General features: G+C 38.8%; 2 protein-coding genes across 2 annotated transcripts; both read left to right on the top strand.

Moving 5' to 3' along the window:
- The first annotated feature begins 4,639 nt into the window (after positions 1-4,639).
- Positions 4,640-10,123, top strand: LOC102721400 (probable tRNA N6-adenosine threonylcarbamoyltransferase, mitochondrial). The gene is made up of 13 exons (XM_006644030.3): positions 4,640-4,939; positions 5,057-5,101; positions 5,222-5,296; positions 5,403-5,499; positions 5,873-5,963; positions 6,579-6,628; positions 7,686-7,876; positions 7,999-8,084; positions 8,619-8,697; positions 8,777-8,860; positions 8,950-9,064; positions 9,312-9,400; positions 9,723-10,123. The coding sequence occupies exons 1-13, from the start codon at positions 4,664-4,666 to the stop codon at positions 9,846-9,848; spliced, it is 1,404 nt and encodes a 467-aa protein (XP_006644093.1). The 5' UTR covers positions 4,640-4,663; the 3' UTR covers positions 9,849-10,123.
- Positions 10,124-17,661: 7,538 nt separating this feature from the next.
- On the top strand, positions 17,662-20,128 carry LOC102721115 (probable protein phosphatase 2C 2). The gene is made up of 4 exons (XM_006644029.3): positions 17,662-18,116; positions 18,754-18,924; positions 19,011-19,246; positions 19,343-20,128. Exons 1-4 carry the CDS (start codon positions 17,946-17,948, stop codon positions 19,917-19,919), a joined length of 1,155 nt encoding a protein of 384 aa, XP_006644092.1. The 5' UTR covers positions 17,662-17,945; the 3' UTR covers positions 19,920-20,128.
- The last annotated feature ends 1,591 nt before the right edge of the window (positions 20,129-21,719 follow it).

Raw genomic sequence — 21,719 nt, 5'->3', positions numbered from 1 at the left:
CATCCCAGAGACCATCTCTAGCTGCACCAGGCTTGTATCACTTGACCTCAGCCTGAACTACATCCAAGGGGAGATCCCCTCATCCCTAGGCAAAATCAATGGCCTCCGTGACCTGGTTCTGTGGCAAAATATGCTGACGGGTGAGATACCAGCCTCTCTGGCTGCCATCCGCAGCCTGGAGAATCTTATCGTTGATTACAATGCCCTCGCTGGCAGCATCCCTCCAGGTTTGGCAAATTGCATCGAACTAAAGATTTTGTCTTTGGCCAGCAATCAGCTGTCCGGGCCAATACCTATGTGGCTGGGCCAACTCGACAAGCTTGAAATCCTGAGGCTTGGGAACAACTCCTTCTCGGGGCCAGTGCCGCCTGAGCTAGGTGATTGCAAGAGCCTTGTTTGGCTGGACCTCAATAGTAACAAGCTGGAAGGCGCTATACCACCAACGCTGGCAGAGCAATCCGGGATGGCCACCAAAACAATGTTCACTTCGACACTAGCACAAAACCTTTGGTATCTGCGCAATGACGAGATGAGTATTTCCCAATGCCACGGCACCGGGAGCTTGATACCTCTCACTGGCATCCGGTCTGATGACCTGAACCGGATGCCGAGTACGAAATCTTGCAACTTCCATCCTAAGAACATTGGGAACACGGACATCCAAACCATCGAGTTCTCTATGGTATTCCTGGACTTGTCCTTTAATCAACTCAACTCGACGATCCCCATGGAGCTTGGGAACATGCACTACCTCGTGATCTTGAACCTTGGCCACAACCAGCTGTACGGCATGATCCCAAAGGAGCTTGATGGTGCCAGGGTTCTCATGGTGCTCGACCTGTCACACAACAAGCTGGAAGGGCCAATACCCACCTCGTTCTCAAAGCTGTTGATGCTGTTGGAGATTAACCTGTCGAACAATAGGCTCAACGGTTCAATCCCGAATAATTGGGCCCTCTCCATGTTCCCACGAAGCCAGTATGAGAACAACTCTGGTTTGTGTGGGTTGCCTCTACCACCATGTGAGCGAAATCCAATGGTGTCCCATGATGCAGCTGGACATCAATCATCAAAGAATAAGGGGGAGGTTGCCATTGTTGTTAGTGTCGTGATTGGGGTGTGGCTCTTACTGTTCGGTGGGTTATGGCCTTTGCATATGATACACATTGGTAAATTGGTTTGAGTTTTTCTTCTGTATCTCCAACCTGCTGCTTATGTGTTCCATGATAATTTGTTGAGCAAAAGTGCAGTTTTCTTAACAACTAAAACTGTGGGTTTGTGTGAAAATATTTCTTAGAAATGTGGTTCACTAATAGATTTTTACATTAGAAAATGTAATTTCTTGAAATTTATCTTACTCCTTTTCTTGTTCTTGCAGTTCTGCTTATAAGCCTCTGGATTCTATGCAGAAGAAAGAAGTACAAGATGCACGATGTGCCGGGAGATTTGCAGCAGGGAAATGTGTTCTCTATCTGGAATTATGATGGGGGAAATGCATACGAGAGAATTATTGAAGTAACAGAGAACTTTAGCGAAAAATATTGCATTGGAGCAGGTGGTCATGGCTCTGTCTATGTAGCTAAATTTTCAGCTAGCGAAATATTCGCAGTCAAGAAGATACATATAACAGAGGATGACCACTTGATAAATGAGCAAATGTTCTATCGTGAAATAGAGGCCATGTTGCAAATACGCCACAGGAACATTGTGAAAATCTTTGGTTACTGTTCGACTGAACGGGATAAGTTTATTGTCTACGAGTACATGAACGGAGGAAGCTTGTCATCAGTGCTCAAGTCCTACAGAAGTGCAAGCAAGTTGGATTGGATGCAAAGGTTATGTATTGCTCAGGATGTGGCTCATGCCCTATCTTACTTGCATCACGATTGTTCAGATCCTATAGTCCATCGAGATGTAACAGCCAATAACATTCTGCTGGATCTGGAGTTCAGGGCTTGTTTGTCGGACTTTGGCATAGCTAAAATACTGGGTGCTGATGGATCAAACAACACAAGGCTGGCTGGAACAAAAGGATATCTTGCACCAGGTAATCAAATTTTATGGTGTGGAACATACTGTTTTGATTCTTTTGTTTTTCTCATAATTTTTTCTTGTTCCATCAAGCTGCATCATAATCTTACTTAAAAGTATGCTCTACTCTACTTAATATGCATCGAAGAAGCTACCACAATGTCAATATAGATTAATATTCAGTACATTTTAGTCTGACTGAACTCCTGATACTTCAGAGCTTGCATACACTACGAGGGTGACAGAGAAATGCGATGTTTATAGCTTCGGAGTGGTAGTTCTTGAGCTGTTGATGGGATCTCACCCAGGAGATTTTGTTTTGTCGATCTCATGCCCTAGCAAGAAACGCACACCGATGAAGGATTTGTTGGACCCCAGACTCCCACTTCCAGAAGGTGAAGTTGCAAGAGAGGTATTTGGACTGATCCTAGCTGCTCTACAGTGCCTGCGTCCCAATCCATCAACTCGTCCGACGATGCAGTCTGCAATTCATATGTTCTCCAATGTTGCTGGGACGGTTGATCTTGATTATCTGCATGCCGACATTCCGAAGTTCTTCCTTCTTTGAACTTCCTGGATACATGTGTGTTTTTTTCTTTCCGTCCTGTACTGTAATGGACGAGATTTCCAGATTTCTTGATGCACGAACGATGGTGCGCATTCACGCCTTATTGTTTCACTGAAATTATGTATAACCATCAAAAACAATTTATGCGTAAACCCCAAAACTTTTATATGCGTTTGTTTCGAGTGATGTAAAAACAAAGGTTAGAAAATAAACCACAATGAAAAACCTCAATATCAATTTTAAATTTAAGTCTTAATATTTAAAACTATCATTGTGGCACGTGCAGACTACGCGGTTAACTTCGTTATGAAATTTCTTATGTAACATCAAATATAGTTTCATATTATATTGTAAAATATAAATATTAAAGTGGCAATATAGTTTTAATCTTAGACCTAACTTAGATCAAACTTTTACATTTGATGCTCCATGCAAATTAAAACAGTGACTCCTTTTATATTATCTTAATAACATAACAAATCTAAGAATACTACTACAATAGATCAAAATTGTACAAATTATGGCATAATATCTCTTCTTTCCTCCGTCTTCTTCAATCACATGTCTTTCATATATTATTAATTATTTATGATTGTCTATAACATGTTTCAAATAACATAGCGTTCACTATAAAATAAATTAAATATTTTTAGGCATATGAGAAATTTTAGTTTAATCTAAGACGATATCCTCGTAGGAATCGGACGGCAACAGCCCCGATTAAAAAAAACCTGATATTTTTTCTTTTCTTCTCCTTTTTCAAAAAATAGTCTCTTTTCTTTTTTATCTCTTATTTTCCTTCAACCGCTCAAATAAAAACCGATTCCTTTCCTTCCCTAGGACGGCAGCAGCTCCGATTAAAAAAAAATCTGATTTTTTCTCTTTCCTTGTCCGACTCCAAAAAGATATTTTTTTTATCTCTTACTTTCCTTAGACGTTCGATGAAAAAAAAACTTATTTTTTCCTTTTCTTGTCCGATCCAAAAAAATCATTATCTTATCTTTTTTGATTCCAAAATAAATCCAAACACTTTTTTAATCCAAAAAATCACATTATTTTTCTCCTAAACTATCTTTTCTTTTTTTCTATTATTTTCCTTTGACATCTTGACCCAAAAAACCATGAGTTTTCCACGTTCTTTTTTATCCAAAAATCACATTCTTTTTAATCCAAAATAATGTTTTTTTCTTCTTGTCCGATCCAGATTTAAAGAAATCCAATCCTTTCAAAAAAAAAATCTAATCCTTAAAAAAAATCCACGTTCTATTTTTATCCAAAAATCACGTTCTTTTTTCTCCTAAAAACTCCTTTTTTTTATTTTCTCTCGATTAATGTGAGATTTTCTAGCCCATGAGAGAGAACATGGTGGCTCATTTTGCTATTACTTTATAAATATAATATATAATAGATTGGCTTACAACTATATTTTCTCTGTTTTTAATTTAACATCGTTGACTTTTTTGTCTATGTTTAACCATTTGTCTTATTCAAAAAATTTATATAATTATTAATTATCTTATCAATTCCACATTATAAGAATTTTTAGACTTGCCTAGATTAATATACGTGCTAATAAGTCTACACATATAAAAATAAGGGGACGTATAATGAACTTTTACCTGCACGTGGGGTCAGGGAAAACAAATATTCGCGCCATAGGGTCCCCGAGATTTCAGCCCAGTATTTGTGTCAATTCAGCCTAAAATGGGCCCAAAAGTATCCGTAAATTTAGCCCAAAGATCAAGCGAATTCAACCCAGAAGTGGGGCAAATTCGGCTCGCAATGCATGCACGAGATTTCACTCTCGTCAATTCGGCCCATAAGTGCCCTTACCCCATAAAGGCGCATTTCCCTTGGGCCTAAACGTGCGGACAATTTCGGCCCAAAGTTTGATGTAAACTCAGCTACATGGGCCAAATATCACCCGAAATTAGGCCCAATTACATGCTGCAACTTGGCAGGCCTAAGGCCCAGTCTAACCTGCCCTCTCGTGGGCTAAGTAGCCACCCTTCCGTTTCGAAAATCCAAGGCCGAAGCGGAGAGAGGCCAGCGAGCCACGGTGGAATGGCGGCCACTCTTCTCCCCACCTTATCGCCGCCGGCCTCCCGCGCCGCCGCGCTCCTCCTCCTCCGGCGAGCCCCGCCCAAACCCTTCCGCGCCCCCGCTCCCCTTCTCCGACGCGTCCTCGCCCCCGGCCCCTCGCTGCCGGTACGGTCTCCCACCTTCCGCTCCTCCCTCGCTACGATGCCCTCCACCGCCGCCGCAGCAGCCAGCGGCTCCCGCGCTGACCTCCTCATGCTCGGCATCGAGACCAGCTGCGACGACACCGCCGCCGCCGTGGTACGCGTGGCTCACCACCCCGGCCCTTTGCCCTCCATGGCAGACCTCTTTGTAGTTGTGCTGTAGGATTTGTGCTCAGTGCGTGGCGGGCTCTCTGTTGACGTGTTGGTTTTGCAGGTTAGAGGCGACGGAGAGATCCTTAGCCAAGTGGTGTCTTCCCAAGTAAGACACCGTGCCCTGCTTCCTCTGCAGCCCCACTTCGTTTTTTGTTTATTGGTCATGTAATCTTGTTATATTTTCGTGTTGCTGATTGTATTGTTGTGTGTTTGCGACATTTGGAAGGAAGATTTACTCGTGAAGTGGGGAGGCGTCTCTCCTAAGATGGCCGAGGAAGCTCATGCTCTTGCGATTGATCAGGTTTGATTTTCAGAGTTCAGTTCAGAAGTGGTGAGGGTTTTTTTTTTTCTGTTAACATTCATCGTAATAAGAGGTTGTTAACTTCACATATGTCATTGCCTTGCAGGTTGTCCAGAAAGCACTCGATGATGCAAACGTGTCAGAAAGTGACCTTTCTGCAGTGGCTGTTACTGTAGGACCAGGACTTAGTTTATGCCTCAGAGGTATCTTTTTTTAAAAATGTTTCCTCTTGATCAAGATGAAAAGGATTAAATGTTGTTTACCGTTATATTCTTATATGCTGGCATGCTTTTAAATTTTCAGTTTGTTAGAAAATCTTGTTTTCATCTTTCAATCATGCTCCCCTCCAGCCCACATTCTCTTCATTAGTCCACTGAGTATTTTAGGTGCAGTGTGTTTTCAATCATTAAATTGATTGCCTTTTAGATGTTGTTTGTAATTCTTTTCCTTGTGCAGTCACTTGCAATGCCAACCGTAGAATGATTGAGTGTTCAAATGATATTTGCAAATATCTCTCTGAGTCTCTCTTTCTACATGTCTTTTTAAAGGCTATTTAATGAACCATGTAAAATGCAGTTGGGGTTCACAAAGCTCGACAAATAGCAAAAGCATTCCGCCTGCCTATTGTTGGAGTTCATCATATGGAGGCACATGCATTAGTTTCCAGGTATCCAATCTTGGTTTTCATGTATGAGTACTGAAGATAGCATTCTCTATTAGTGAATAATAAGTTTCTTTATCATCTCATCATCAAACGATTTTGAGATTTTTCTTTAGCACAAATGATGGAATGCCTTTTAATGTCGATCTGTTAGAATTTTATGTTTTGTTATTCTTTGGTGGATTTAGTTCTAGAGCACAACTAGTAATATGTTATGAACTTTTGCCTTCTTACTTTCTATTATTCTATTGCAATGTCCACTAAGCTGGTAAACTAGCAAATTTGGAACAAAAAAGTGAACTATTTATTTCTCTACTGACATCACTTCCAGACATTTAATCAATATCCATCACTTTGTAAAACCACAGAATAATAGTTATGTCTATAATATAATTTTCAGTGCTATGTGTTTGCGAAAATGAATGTATTGTAATGAAATGCAAGCCATGAAATTTAAATTACTATTACCTAAGATTCTTTACTAGAAATGTTAAGAGCCTAAGCCAAAGGTTATCATGTTTATTCTGAAGTGATTATATAATCCTTAAAAAACTATCATAACCACCTAACCTTAAATTATTATTCAATGCAGTTGGATTAATGTAGTTTTTTCCATGACAGGTTAGTGAACAAGGACCTTGATTTCCCATTTTTGGCTCTCCTAATATCAGGTATTACTAATTTAATTGTTTTATCTCAATATTCTATGGCACTATTAATTTTTGTTGAGTTGTAGTCTATAGTAACACTAAGGCCGTTTTTTTAATTGTGTTATTTGGTAGACTATGTATGGCAGAAATTCTGTCGGAACTTCTATAACTTTATTTATATTTCTTGTTTTCAATACATCATCAATCACATGGTTTTGGAAGTAGTGCCACTATGTTGTTTGTTATGCAGGTTTTTGCAATCTAGTTCTAATTTTACTTCAAAATCATCTGAGGCACCCAAAGCTCGCTAAGCATGACCATGCGCTTTCTCACCAGACATGGGTGTACTCCTAAAGTTGATGGACACCAGTGCTTAGTCTAGGATTTGAACCCTATTCAAACTAATATATTTGAACCCTAATAAAGCAGATATGCTCATGTTGATATTCACACTAGAAAAACATTGTGAGAATTCTTTTTATACCACTGAAGTTAGACCGTTTTTCTTGTATGCCACTTGAAATTGACTCTTACCCCCCATGCCATTATTTTAAAAATTTGTACACCTCATTATGCCACTACCGTCAATGTACTGTTAGTTGACCGTTAAGTCAACTAAAAAGACGCATTTGACCTGAAGGAAAAAATCACATGTGACTATCAAAATTTTATCTCATAGGTTATATCCAACAGCTTTATTAATTATTAGTAATAAATTGTGCTATGCAACAATAGCTAGCAATTAGGTAAATTATAGCAGCTATATATGAAACAATTTATTATTAGTAGAGTTGTTGGGTACAACCTATGAGAAATAAAATTTTGATAATCACATATTAATTTTTCTCTAAAGGCAAATTTGTCTTTTTCGTTGACTTTACGGTCAACTAAAAATTCATTGAGAGTAGTGATATCATGGGGTGGCCACATTTGAAACAGTGGCATGAACGGGAATAGCCAATTTCAAGTGGTATATAAGGAAACCGGTCAATTTTACATATAAAGAATTCTCTCAAAGACATTGTTTGGTGAATTTTCTTTTATGGTGTTTAGCTACCTAACCAGCTAATATGTTCAGGAGGACACAATCTTCTCGTTCTTGCTCATGGACTTGGTCAGTATGTTCAACTGGGAACTACAATAGATGATGCAATTGGTGAGGCTTATGACAAGTCAGCGAGATGGTTGGGTCTTGATATGCGGAAAGGTGGCGGTCCTGCTCTTGAACAACTTGCCCTAGAAGGTGATCCAAATGCTGTTGAGTTTAGAGTAAGTTTTCAGATGTTGATTTTTTTTTTTGGAACTGCTGGGTTGATATGTTGTTTTATCCACTTATGATGACTGGTAGGTCAACATGACGTTCGCTTGCCTTTTCTTTTGTAAACTTCAAGGTTCCAATGCGCCAACACAAAGATTGCAATTTCTCTTATGCTGGTCTGAAGACTCAAGTTCGACTGGCTATTGAATCCAGAAACATGTATGGCTGTATTATCCCTTTCAGTTTTAGTTATTGTGCCATGTTATTTATCATAATATAAATATATCTGCTGGTGTGTCAAATAATTAGTGTCTCTTTGACTTTAACTTTAAGTAACGTGTAAAATTGATTTTACTGAAATTTATTTATTTCAACTACTAGGAAATTAACATGAAACTATTTCAACTGTTTCTACAAGTTAAGTAAATCTGCCTTAAACATGCAAGGTCCTCATCCTTTACATAGGCATTACACTGTAGCGCATATGCAGTAACCTGTGCTATAATTGGCCTAGATCAAATAAAAACAGACAAGTGGAATGGTAATGTTTACCAAATAATAACAAGAGGTTACAGTTTGATAGAGAACTGGTTCTTAGAACAGGTTTACATTCTTCCCCATGGAATTCATTGTAACAAGGGTGTAGAATGTTTGCGAGGAAGATTTATCATTATTATCTGAAACAGACAAGGCAATTTAATTGGTTGTGATTATTGGTCTTGTAACTCTTTTGTTGTTTTTGTGCAATGGTAGACCTGCAGATGAGATTCCTATTTCATCTGCGACAGAAGAAGATAGGCAACTAAGGGCGAACATTGCTGCCTCTTTTCAGGTTTTACACTATAGGCAATGTATCTTCATTGTTCATGAAGATTTTGGTAGTTTTTTTTTTATGATTTTTACCTTTTCAGCGTGTTGCTGTTTTACATTTGGAAGAAAGATGCCAACGAGCAGTTGAGTGGGCATTGAAGATGGACTCTTCTATTAAATACTTTGTAATTCAGATATCTTGATGTTGATTGATTTTAGAATACTTACATTAGTTCATCAAGTGTGTAATGTGTTATTGACTCAATTATTAAAGGTTGTTTCAGGAGGCGTTGCATCAAACCAGTATGTCAGAACTTCTCTAAATCATATTGCTGAGAAGAATGACCTCCAGCTTGTATGCCCTCCCCCAAGACTGTGTACTGACAATGGTAAAAATTTTGTTTGCATGACCATGTGAATAGTGAATCAGTATTATACCAGTATTTCATTGCATATCTTCATTTTTTCCCCTAAATCTATACTGTACATTATTTATTTATTTTTATGGATATGCCTAAGTTGCTGTTATACTGTTTATTTGTTGTCCTTTTGATTTGCTCAACTGATTCCTCCTAATTCTGATGGTTTTTCTTAAGCAGTTCCCCATAATTCTGACAGTAATAACATCTGCTGCAGGTGTCATGATTGCTTGGACTGGTCTTGAGCACTTCATTGCAGGCAGATTTGATGACCCTCCTGCTGTTGATGAACCTGATGATATGCAGGTAATGAGACAAATAAATATGCTCAGCTGATGAGTTGAACCAAACCAAGTTCACTATTAAGCACAGCAAGCAAGTTCAATAGTATAGCCAACTACTGGCTCCAATTTATCTATAGTTAATCTAATAGCCAATTCATACAATAGTTACTTACAAAACATATACTACCATGTTCTACCTGTCATACTTACATTATATCTTGGAGTCCGTGCTGCAGCTGGCTACAAATCTATAGCTCATTTTCTCTCTCTTCTCTCATATCTCCTTAAAATATATTTATAGTTGGTATATAGTTTGCTATTGTTTAGTATTTTTACTGTTACAGTACGACCTACGTCCAAGATGGCCTCTTGGCGAGGAATATTCAGAAGGAAGAAGTGTTGCGCGGTCGATGAAAACTGCTCGGGTACATCCATCACTTACATCGATGATACAGGGTTCTGCTCATTAGTAGTTTAGCGAACATTTCAGGAGCAATACACAGACCCTGCTAATATAAATTTTGGCTATGTTTAGGAAGTATGTATGCTATGTTACATCGATTATTTGTATATTCAGTATATTTACTTGGTTAACTTGTTGCCAGTCATTCTTTGAGGTACCAGCATACTGTACCAGAAACACAAACGGTAGTTCTGGCATTACGTGCATTTGTATTGTTCTGACTCACATTATTAACCCTGATAGTGCTATTCCTAAACAAGTGGCGCACACTGGAGGCAAGACGCTGCCTGTTTGATTTCAATTGAATGCTTGCATTGCTCTCTATTACATTTTGCATGTAGGATCTTTCCCCTTTGAAAAGGAAAGGGCAATGCCACTCATCCAACTCACAGCAAGCTAAGAACTCGGACGCATTTATTTGCCCATCGAAGCTAGTTCTTCCATGTGCCATGTGGTTTATCAGTTAAGTTGATGCTTGCAGTTTCAGTCGCAGTTGTATAATAATCTGTCTAAAACTCTGGCATTGGTTGTGAGCTTCTGGAACGGATGTTGCTCAGTGCTTGACAAATGCAAATCCTTTGTATACTTTTATAAACGTAATCCCATTTTTTCCCTTTCTTTTGACTCATCTCTATCTAGTTCTCGTCGTCTTAATCATTGGATGGACAAAGTTCTTTACCCGAAAGAGCGTTTAGAAAAGTACGACTGTTCTTTCCTTCTCAATTTCTAAAAAGCTTGAGGCACTATTGAAGGCTTCCTTTTTTGTGTGTTTTTTTTCCTTTCTGGATGGATGCACTGTAAAAGACAAGGATAAGAGCGAAATCAGACGAAGGTGATAATTTATTCCTGCGAACTGAGGAAATGAGACGGCACACGTTCAGTTTCGTGAAGCGTTGTAACTCCTTTGCATCCAAATTGGCTGGTTGTGGTGGTAGAAGAGATAAGATCCTCTTGCAGTGTACAGTGTATCCAGAAAAATTGCAGATCGTGGACAAATTTTATTATATAAAGTATTGCTATAAAATTTTGTTTGCCGTTTATCAGAACTGCGTCCACGGGGTGATCATCCGGTGTCACCAAGCGGTGGATTCGCCGATGCATGGCAATATGGGATCCAAGCCAATTCTTTATGCACTACATAATCTAAATATATTGATTCCTCTTTTCTTTATGTTTATACCAAAATTTTAAATTTTTAATCTTACATTTATATTTAAAGTTGATTTTAAGGTTTTTTTAATCAATGTTTATTTTCTAGTCTTAACTTTTACATAGTTAAGAATATGTATATATAAGTTTTATTCAAACTTTAATAACCAAAGTTTTTAAAAGTTTGACTATAAGAATTATCAAATTGGAGATAGCGATATATTTTTTAAATCAACTTTCCTACATAAACTTTTGAAAAAAATAAACACCATATAAAACGAGAAAGTTGAAGTTGAAAAATGACTACTTGAAATACAACAAACTCTTCTAATACTACAAGCACTAATAAGTCATACACTAATAATTAAATATACATATTTATAATTTTTTTCCTAATAATATCTTTGGATGTCATGCTAAGTAGTATATGGAAGATTCAGTTTCTTTTTTCCCCTCATTTTAGGCCTTGTTTAGTTCCCAAAAACTTTTTCCAAAAATATCATATCAAATCTTTAGACACCTAAATAAAGTATTACATATACATGAACATTAAAACAAATTACACAGTTATCGAAAAAATCGTGTGACGAAATTTTAAACCTAATTAGTACATGATTAGTCTTAAGTTCTACCGTAACCAATATGTGCTAATGATGGATTAATTAGACTCAAAAGATTTGTCTCATGGTTTTTAGGCGAAATCTGGAATTTTTTTATAATTAGATTACATTTAATATTTTAAATGTATGATCGTAAATCGATATAATATTTTTACAAAATTATTTTAGAAACTGCACACCCCCTTAGCCATATTATGTTTTATACTTGTTCACGTCATCTGTCCTAGTCGGAGCATTGGAATTACTTTGAGAGCGGACTTGGAAGAAAGTACCGAATCCTCTAACTAAAATATGAACAGTAAAACGAGTCTGGAGCTACAGTATTTGGTTCTGTAGCAGCCGAGATGGTACTGCGTAATTTTACTGTCTATCGAGCATCGAATAGTGTAACAGTTAAATCTCATTTGTTCTTTACAAATCGAACGTTAAAAAGTCCCTTAAAGTGATAGCACTGTTCACGTCCTCTAACATTGCTCAATAATCCTAAATAACAGTGAGAATAATAACATAGGATCGTACTACATTGAGAATAATAGCATAGGATCGTAATAAATCACAGCGAGTGATAATGACATAGCATTTTATCTGTTTTAAATCATTGTTTCGTAATGTAGTGTACAACTGTAGCAGCATCCCATAAAATATGAGACCTACTTCAGAGCACTAAATAGAGACCTAATATCAAGTAAAAAAACTAATGACGTTTATGCAATGGTGGTATTGGAAAAACACTCATGTTACTTAAGGAAATTTAGAATTTAGATCGAACTTTTATTTTCTCGTGGAAGAAAACCTTGAATAACTAAATTGTTACATATACTTATTATTTTTTAAGATAACTTTGACTGATTTCTAATTAAAAACCTAAAATTACATATAGTACGATTTTTGGGGCCTATACGGTCTCCCACGGCCCGGGACGCCCCCGATAACTGTGACTAGAGATCTAAACACATCCATCTTAAAACGGACACGTTGAATTTAATCAATATCATAACACTGTTCAGCCAGCGGGATAAGATGACCCTATCCTCTTAGGCCGCTTTCGTTTTGTGCCGACAAGGATAACACGGAAAACACAATAATAGATTAATACATGATTAATAAATTATTAATTATTAAAAATATAAAATAGATTAATATGATTTTTTAAACAACTTTCTATGGGATGAACAGTATGCATGCTTCACATCAAGAGTGGACACGCAGGTACTCGTACCCGCTAAACAGTGTAATTATTTACTCCTAAACAGAACACTAATTAGTTGGATACACCATCGCAACAGTTGAGAGAGATCAATCATAATATCTGAGTCAGTTTGGATAATCTTATCTGGAAATGTGTAAAAAAATGAAATCGCTTTTCCATACAGAAAAAAAATGGAGAAAATTAGACCGGGGGAGATGTCGTTGATGTGCCTTTTCACAATACATTGTTCGACAGGGATTGCATCCGGCCAAGTTGCAACCTGTCAGCAAAACGGAGCAAAAAGGAAAAAACATGCCTGATAACCAACCACAGAGGCACAAAAGGATCAATCACAATATCTGATTCTATTCCGACATAGTATCACATAATCTTTCTTAAGGACCCCGGAAAAAATATTTTAAAAACGCCTTTTAAAGTTGTCGAAACGAACTAGAGATGCCGGGGACGTTCTTTTCACGAGATATTTTTCTCAACGGAAAAGCAGATCTCATTGTTATTCCAAAAGTAAGGAAGCATTTGACAGTAGTATCATGCCCTCAATAATGCAGCCCTAGTGGTAGCTGTGTATTCATGTGTTGATATTTTTGCTGCTCAGTTGATTCCCTAATTCGGATGCCGGTGCCTTCTCGCTAGTTAACTCCCCGTCAGTTCTATATTATAACTTATTTTAGGTTATCGGTAAGTTAAATATCTTTAAATTTAATCAGTTTTGTAGAAAATGTAGAAATATTTTCAATAAAATAAATAAATATATCTAATATTTACTATGTTTCTACTCTGATAACTAACCATCATCGTTCTTAATGCCTAATACGCGGCCATAGTAGTCCTATTTAGCTTGGCGTCAGGGGAAGTAATAAGTGTTCGGTGTTCCCTGAAGTGAAAGAGAATTTAGGGAGAGCAAACAAGATACCTATTTTCACTAAAAATATAACTAAATATAGTGCTAAATCAAAAATTTTAAATTTTAACTGCTCCCTCCGTATCTAAATGTTTGACGCCGTTGATTTTTTATATACATTTGATCATTCGTCTTATTCATTTTTTTTAAAAAATATGTCAAGCTATATATATATATATATATATATATGCATAAGAGTATACTTCATGATAAATAAAATGATATAAAAATAATTAATAATTATGTAATTTTTTAAATAAGACGAATGGTTTTATCAACATCATTTAGTACCATATTTAGTGAGGAAGGTAGTATTAATTAAAAATCAAAGATCCATACTAAGAAACGAAGCGATCAGTAAACATGGAGATGATATTAGTTCTCAGAGTCAGTACAGGGAAGGAGAACGATAAAACGGATATGAGTACGTCAGCGTGACGTAACCACATTCAACTTGCCTGTGGATTAGTTCGGCTGCTATGGTCCACGAGGGCATGACTCCGTTGTACTAAGGCCTTGTGTCCAATATTTTTTTTTCTAAAAACATCATATTAAATTTTTAAACACCTAAATAAAGTATTAAATATACATAAACATTAAAACTAATTACACAGTTACGGAAAAATCGTCAGACGAATCTTTTGAGCCTAGTTAGAACATAATTAGTCATAAGTGCTACAGTAACTAATGTATGCTAATGATAGATTAATTAGACTCAAAAGATTCGTTTCGCAGTTTCCCGGCGAAATCTGAAATTTGTTTTTCTATTCGTGTCTAAAAACGTTTTCCAAAATCCGATCAAATATTCGATGTGACATCTTTCATAAAATTTTTGTCAACTAAACAACTCCTAAGATCGATGGATTAGTTCGGCTCGCGCTAACTAAAATCTAGTCCAATGAAATATAAGTATAATATATGCGTGTGATACTAGTAGTGCCACCAGATTTGTTTGGTCCCATTGCATTGCATGCTTCGCTGGCCATCTTGGTGATAAAAAACCATGTTCGAGCGAAGCGACGGCAGATTTTTCTGTGGCCGGTATTACTGTAGTACACACACCGTAGTACTCCGTACGTACTACGTAGTACAGGAGCAGAGCGCGATGTGCGTGCCGGTGTGAGGGGGCTCGGCGCCGACGACGCGCGATGGCCCTGCTCTACCTCCACTGGTCCTGTCCCTGCCCGGCGGCCACGCGTACGCTTTCTCGAAGCGCGGCCGGCGCCACGTACACGAACACGCACACACGTATACGGGCCGAGGCCGGGGCCGCGGCCGCAGCCGGCTGCGCGGTGCACTTGTTTCGTTCTGGTGCCCTTTTTTTCCCGTGGTGGCGGCCAGGGAGGGGCGCCCACGATACATACATGCGGATGGATGCGCACACGGGAGATCAGGGCGATGCGGAGGGGGAAGCAGTGGTGGTTTTGGGTTTCCGCGGGGCGGGGGCGCGTGGGCTGCCGCGGCGCCCCACGGGACACGACGGGAATACGCCGCCCCCGCGTTGACTCGATGCCGCCCCCGCGTAGGGAAACCGAAAGGAGGAGGGCCGGGTGGTGGCGTGCAGGTTACGCGTACGCGCCGTGCCCACTGTCCCCGTGGCCGTCAGGGAGGCTGGTTGGGAACGGGAGCTGGCCTGCCCTGCACGGAGTGCAAAAGGGGGCCTCTCGTTTTTTCTCTTCGCCGGTGAAAGCTGATGCCTTCGCTTGGATCCTTTCCGGTCTGGACACTTTTTTTTTCTTTTGTCATGTTTAAACATGTTAATTAGAAGTATTAAATATAGACTGATAATAAAATTAATTATATAAATAAAGACTATTTTATTACATAAATTTTTGAGCCTAATTAAGCCACGAGTAGCAAATATTTACTATAGCATCACATTCGTTAATCATAGACTAATTAGTCTCAATAAATTCGTCTTACGAAATAGTTCAGACTATAAGATGAGTTTTATTAACCGTCTATATTTAGCACTTCTTCTAATTAGTGTCTAAACATTTAACGTGACAAGGACTTGAAAGGTCAGAGAGGAACCTTGTAGGACGAGTTCGCCAGACACTGTTGAGTATAACTTTCCTTTTTTTTTCACGCGCATATTTTCCAAACTACTAAACAGTGTACATTTTGCTAAAAAAATTTATACGAAAGTTGTTTTAAAAAATCATATTAATCTATTTTTTAAGTTTTTAATAGCTAATACTTAATTAATCATATACTAATAATTTTCCTTGATTTACGTGAACTGATTAGACTGCTTAGCACTCTCTCCTGCGTGTAACAGCCCGTAGTAGGCTTCAGATGATGGGGGTACGTTGGGTGAAATCATGAAATGAAAATAAGTACCGGAGGGTTAGGATAGAACGAGGTGGGTAGGCTTCAGATGATGGGAGTACGTTGGGTGAAATCGTGAAATGAAAATAAGTACCGGAGGGTTAGGATAGAACGAGGTGGGTAGGCTTCAGATGATGGGGGTACGTTGGGTGAAATCGTGAAATGAAAATAAGTACCGGAGGGTTAGGATAGAACGAGGTGGGAAGATTGAATTGTTATATACAATTTGGTGGATTTCCTAACCTATTACTCCTTCCGTCTTTAAATGATCGATTGATGATTAGTAAAAGTTATCTTGCTGTATATTTATATATCATATATCATTAATATATCATATCAATATACATCATATTATTCAAAAAAGTCAAATTTATTAAATGAATAGTAGCTGATGTCATTTATTTGAAAACTAGATGGTGTATTTAGGTGGGTCATGCTTATTTGGAAATTCTACCAATCCTGGCCGTTATGCTAAAAAATATGAAAAAATTGAATTTTTAGTGATAAAAGTATAACAAAATAAATAATAATTAAAATATAAATCTAAAAATTAACAACATCAAACATAAAAAATATAGGTACATGCATCGTCGTTTTAAAAAGTTTCTTCTCTATGTTACTTAAAGATAGAACGAAGCATACTTCAACGTATGAAAGAAAATGTTAGAGAAAATTTTTATGTACATTGGTACCAATGAATTGGCAAGGCTACCAAACCAAATTGAACCTCACCATTGCCTTCTGAGAGCGTGCATAGGTGCCTCTTCTGTACATGACTTTCTTGGCCCTACAACAATTGCTGTTATTTTACATATTTTTTTACCCTCTTGTTGGAGTTGTTTAAAAGCAAGAACTGAAGAACGCAGAAAAAGCAATAGAGGTATTTACAGGATGCTTAATTAGCTGATCGACAGGTAGTTACCAACTCTGGAAAGTTAGGGGGAAAATTTCCTCTCCACTAGTATTTCCTAGTCAATGTGACTAGTTATTTTCTAAGTACTTTTTTTTCGATAATCGACAATCACTAGAAATAACCGGTTTACGAAATAAAGCAAGCACCATTTTATAGACGCGAGAAATGTGAAAATAAATTATATTAGGCTTTCTTGGTTAATATATACTCTTATATGTATGTATATATATATATAAGAAAAATAAGATACCGTAATTAATATCTGCCACTGTAATTCCCTTTGGAAGAAGAAAAAAAAAGTTTTGCACTTTAGACTAATCACGAGTAATAACCATACAACTAAAATTAATTTCTATACCACAAAACGGGAACTCCTAATCGTTTTTTTTTTTCCTTTTTCACAAAACCAACGGTCTCCGCCTCTCCGGTCTCCACAGATCACACGCGAAAGGTGTGAAATCAGTGCACGCATCACCCATCGCGTAAGCCTAAGCACACACAACACAAGGTCGGCAAAAGGACCAGACCGGCACGCGCCGGTCACCCACCGCGCCGCGCGTGGCCACCCGCCGCCGGGGTCCTCCTTCACGGCCACCTGCCGGTCACCTCCGCCCGCCACCGACCGGCTGCCGCCGGTGCGCGCGCGTCGATGGAGAACCGGCCTCTCTTTTATCTCCGCCGTTTCTTTCTTTCTTTCCTTTCTTTCTTCGGATCAGAGAAGTGTTCCGTGCTGGTGTTCCTGCATCCTCCGTCGAGTCGCGTGTTCGTGGAAAAGGTCAAATCCTTTTTCTGGAGAGAGAGTTCTTTGCGTGCGAGTGATTGATTGATTGATTGATCCAGCCGATCGTGAGGTGTTTTTTGAAGCTTGGATTCGAGCGGTGTGGTCTGGTTGGATCGGGAGTTCTTGGCTGGTGGGGGAAGGGTGAGAGGTTGCGGGGTGGGGGAAGAACGGGTTGTTGAGCGGATTGGAGGCAGCGGAGATGGTGGCCGGAACGGAGGTGATGCATCAGGTGGTGCCGCTGTTAGAGTCGTCGCTCCGCCGCCGGTGCTCCGTCAAGGGGGGCGAGGAGGTGTCGGTGTCACCGTCGCCGGTGGAGGAGATGCCGCCGGTGGTTGGCTCGGAAGCCGCCGTCGTCGAAGCGCCTGAACTGGTGAGTTCTCTTCTAAAAAAGAGCTTTGTCTATTTTTCTTCTTCAGTTTGATAGTTCGCCATGGCTAGAGTAGAGTTGGTGCTTTATTTTCGTATAATCCAATTTTGAGTGTCCTTGTGGCTAATTCAAGAAATTTCTTGCATACGAGTTTTTTAAAAAAACTTCTTTCCTTGTCTTTTAATCTCGGTATAATTTAGACTTCTGATAGTGGCAACATGGATGAAATAATTTTGAGTACTCAATTAAAAAATTAATCCTGCAAAATAGGCAGCATGGATGAAATACCATGTTCTGTTCTAGTATTGCGATGACTTTTACTTTGGAATTGAAATTTGCACATCTTGAGTCCATACTTCATCAGTTCAGTATTGAAATGTTTATGCGGCTACGTTTTTCTGATTAATCGAGCAATTTACAATTTTGATGGAACACTTCTAAAAAAATGAAAACTATTTGAATGATTGGTCATTTGATGGTGGGCAACTCAACTACTATTGAATTAGAAGGTGGAAACGTTTCTCACGAGGTATATTGCAGGATGTCGCTGTTGTAGACTTGCATTAAGCACAAAAGAGGGCATGTTGTTCGCCTTGGATTAGCGGCATCGTAATTAATTCATCTTTTGTGCTTAATGCAGATGGTTAAGGCACCTGTGGAATCATTACAATTTTCCCCCAACATTCGATCTGGTAGTTTTGCTGATATTGGACCTAGGCGGTACATGGAAGATGAACACATCCGAATTGATGATCTTTCTGGTCATCTTGGCTCACTGTTGATGTGCCCAGCACCGAATGCCTTCTATGGGGTATGTAAGAGGCTAAGAAGCCGGTATTTACCATATTCTCTGTACACAGTAACACCAATTAAACTGATTGCGCTGTTGTAATTTAGGTTTTTGATGGCCATGGGGGTCCAGATGCAGCAGCCTACATGAAAAGGCATGCTATAAGGCTCTTATTTGAGGATTCTGGGTTCCCACAGGCATTAGAAGAAGATGAAACATTTTCAGAGTTAGTAGAGAACTCAATCCGTCAAGCATTCTTGAGTGCTGACCTTGCTCTTGCCGATGATTTGGCCATCAGCCGATCTTCAGGAACAACAGCTCTTACAGCTTTGATATTTGGAAGGTAAGGCAACCATGCAATACATATCTCTGCAGGCTGCAGATCATCGTCCAATAGTCTTGTATGTATGCTCATCTTTTGTTTCCATCATATCTGCAGGAAGTTGTTGGTTGCGAACGCCGGGGATTGCCGTGCAGTCCTATGTAGGAAAGGTGTAGCTGTGGAGATGTCTCGCGATCACAGGCCAACATACGACGCAGAGCACCAAAGGATTGCTGAGTGTGGAGGGTACATTGAAGATGGCTACCTCAATGGAGTACTGTCTGTGACCAGGGCATTGGGGGATTGGGACATGAAAATGCCTCAGGGCTCGCGGTCACCTCTCATCGCCGAGCCGGAGTTCCAGCAAGCCACACTTACTGAGGACGATGAATTCCTCATTATAGGTTGCGACGGCATATGGGACGTCATGACCAGCCAGCACGCGGTGACCATAGTCCGCAAGGGGCTCCGACGACACGATGACCCTGAGAGGTGCGCGAGGGAGCTCGCCATGGAGGCGAAGAGGCTCCAAACCTTTGACAACCTTACTGTGATCGTCGTTTGCTTTGGGTCTGAGCTCGGGGGTGGCTCACCGTCTTCAGAGCAGGCGCCGATCAGGAGGGTTAGATGTTGCAAGAGCCTGTCTTCGGAGGCCCTCTGCAACCTGAAGAAATGGCTGGAACCTGATGAGTAGATGATGATGATGATGATGATGATGATGGGCAGGTTTTTTGCTCCTGCTCTGTAAATACCCTGATGGCTGTTCTTACACAGCCAGCAATTTTGTAGCAAGTCGTTTCTTCTTTTGGCGCCATCTTTGATGTACATATATATTCATCGGGTTCACCCGTTCATGTATTGTTACCCTGCCCTTTAGTGAAAATTTGCAGTACAGAAATTGTCATCTTGTTATTTGCAGTTACTGAATAGCCATGTTCGTTTCCATATATGTTGACAGTTTACTTAAATAGGACTACTTGATTAGAGTTTTAATTAGGAGTAATATTACTGTCCTTCTCAGCTACTAGAAGTATTATTTATTTTTTCTATGTAAATTTTAGTATCTCTTCTTAGTACCCTTGATACCTTAGGTAGTATAACAATTTTATCATTCTTAGAAATGTACTTAAAAAATACTAAATTTAGAAAACAGCGGTATCTCATGCTATCTTCTCAAGAATAAAAAAAATACTCGTACTAGAGAGTAGAGTACCAAATTGCTCTTAACTAGATTGCTTGTCGTATTGATTTTTTAGTCTTGTTTTGGGTCATCTTTTGGCTTTTCAAAGGAAAAAAGCCAAACTAAAAATCAAGGATGGAAAAACCTTAAAATCAAATCGGAATAAAAGTTTAAAAATTTAAACTTTAGCTTATAAGTGATCTAAGCAAAAGCCAAAAGTCCGTAGTTTCTGTAGCGGATTTCATGCAATTCCGACAGGAAAATCAGGGAGCAGAGTAGCCGGAGGGAGAAGTCTCTGCTTTTGCACGGTAACGGTATGACCGCAAAACAGCGGGAGCCGCGTTGTTTGACCACAACGCAAGGGTGGGGAGTTTCCGCGACCGCGCGACGGCGCTTTTGAGCCATTGACTTTGATTGGCTCGTTTCAACTCATCATATGTTGATCATAGTGATAAGGAATAATTTATGGTGCAGCTTATAATGTTGTTTACCTGCGTACTTGATCGTCACAACTCACAAGTATAACTCGGAAGTGGACAAGGCTGACCTGAAGTTGTATGGCTGCAATGTAAAATATGGACAGTATTACTATTTTTAAAAAAATATCTTTAGCTAATTATAATTTATATGGAATACCCGAAGACACTAAATTTTATTATGGAAAATACAATAACTTACAGTAATTTCTTAAAATCGTAAAATTGCTAATAAAATATGCATGAAGAGCCGCGGGTATACGCCTGGTAAATTACAGCAAACATTCTAACGAAGTCAATTTTAACCGTAACAATGCAACCAGAATAAAAGGATCGCGCGAAAGCATGGTGATTTTTTTGTGAATTTCTAACCCCTCACCAAACAGGCAAGCAGGCAACCATAGTCAGACTATGACAATATTACGACCACGTTTTAGTGGCACCATCCATGTTTCAGTACACTTTAACCATCCTTCTAATTTGAAAATTTTATACGAAAACGGTAAATTATAACTAAAATATATTTGGTAGCAATCTATTATATATCTAAAGTAATAGAAAAAGAAGGCTCTACGTTCGCTCTCACGGCTAGAAATTACCACGTTAATTGAAGAAAAAAATATGAACCATTTGATCACGGTGAGTCCAGATTATAACGGTGTAGATAAATCGAAGAAAAATAAAAAAAATATGAACCGTTAGATCACGGTGGGTCCAGATTATAACGGTGTAGATAAATCAGATAAAAAAGAAAAAATATGCACCGTTAGATTATGGTGGGTCCAGATTATAACGGTGTAGATAAATCACATAAAAAGGAAAAAGAAGGAGTTTTTTT

The sequence above is a fragment of the Oryza brachyantha genome, chromosome 1, assembly GCF_000231095.2.
Source record: "Oryza brachyantha chromosome 1, ObraRS2, whole genome shotgun sequence".
NCBI lineage: Eukaryota > Viridiplantae > Streptophyta > Magnoliopsida > Poales > Poaceae > Oryza > Oryza brachyantha.
This window is presented reverse-complemented; position numbering and strand designations above follow the sequence as displayed.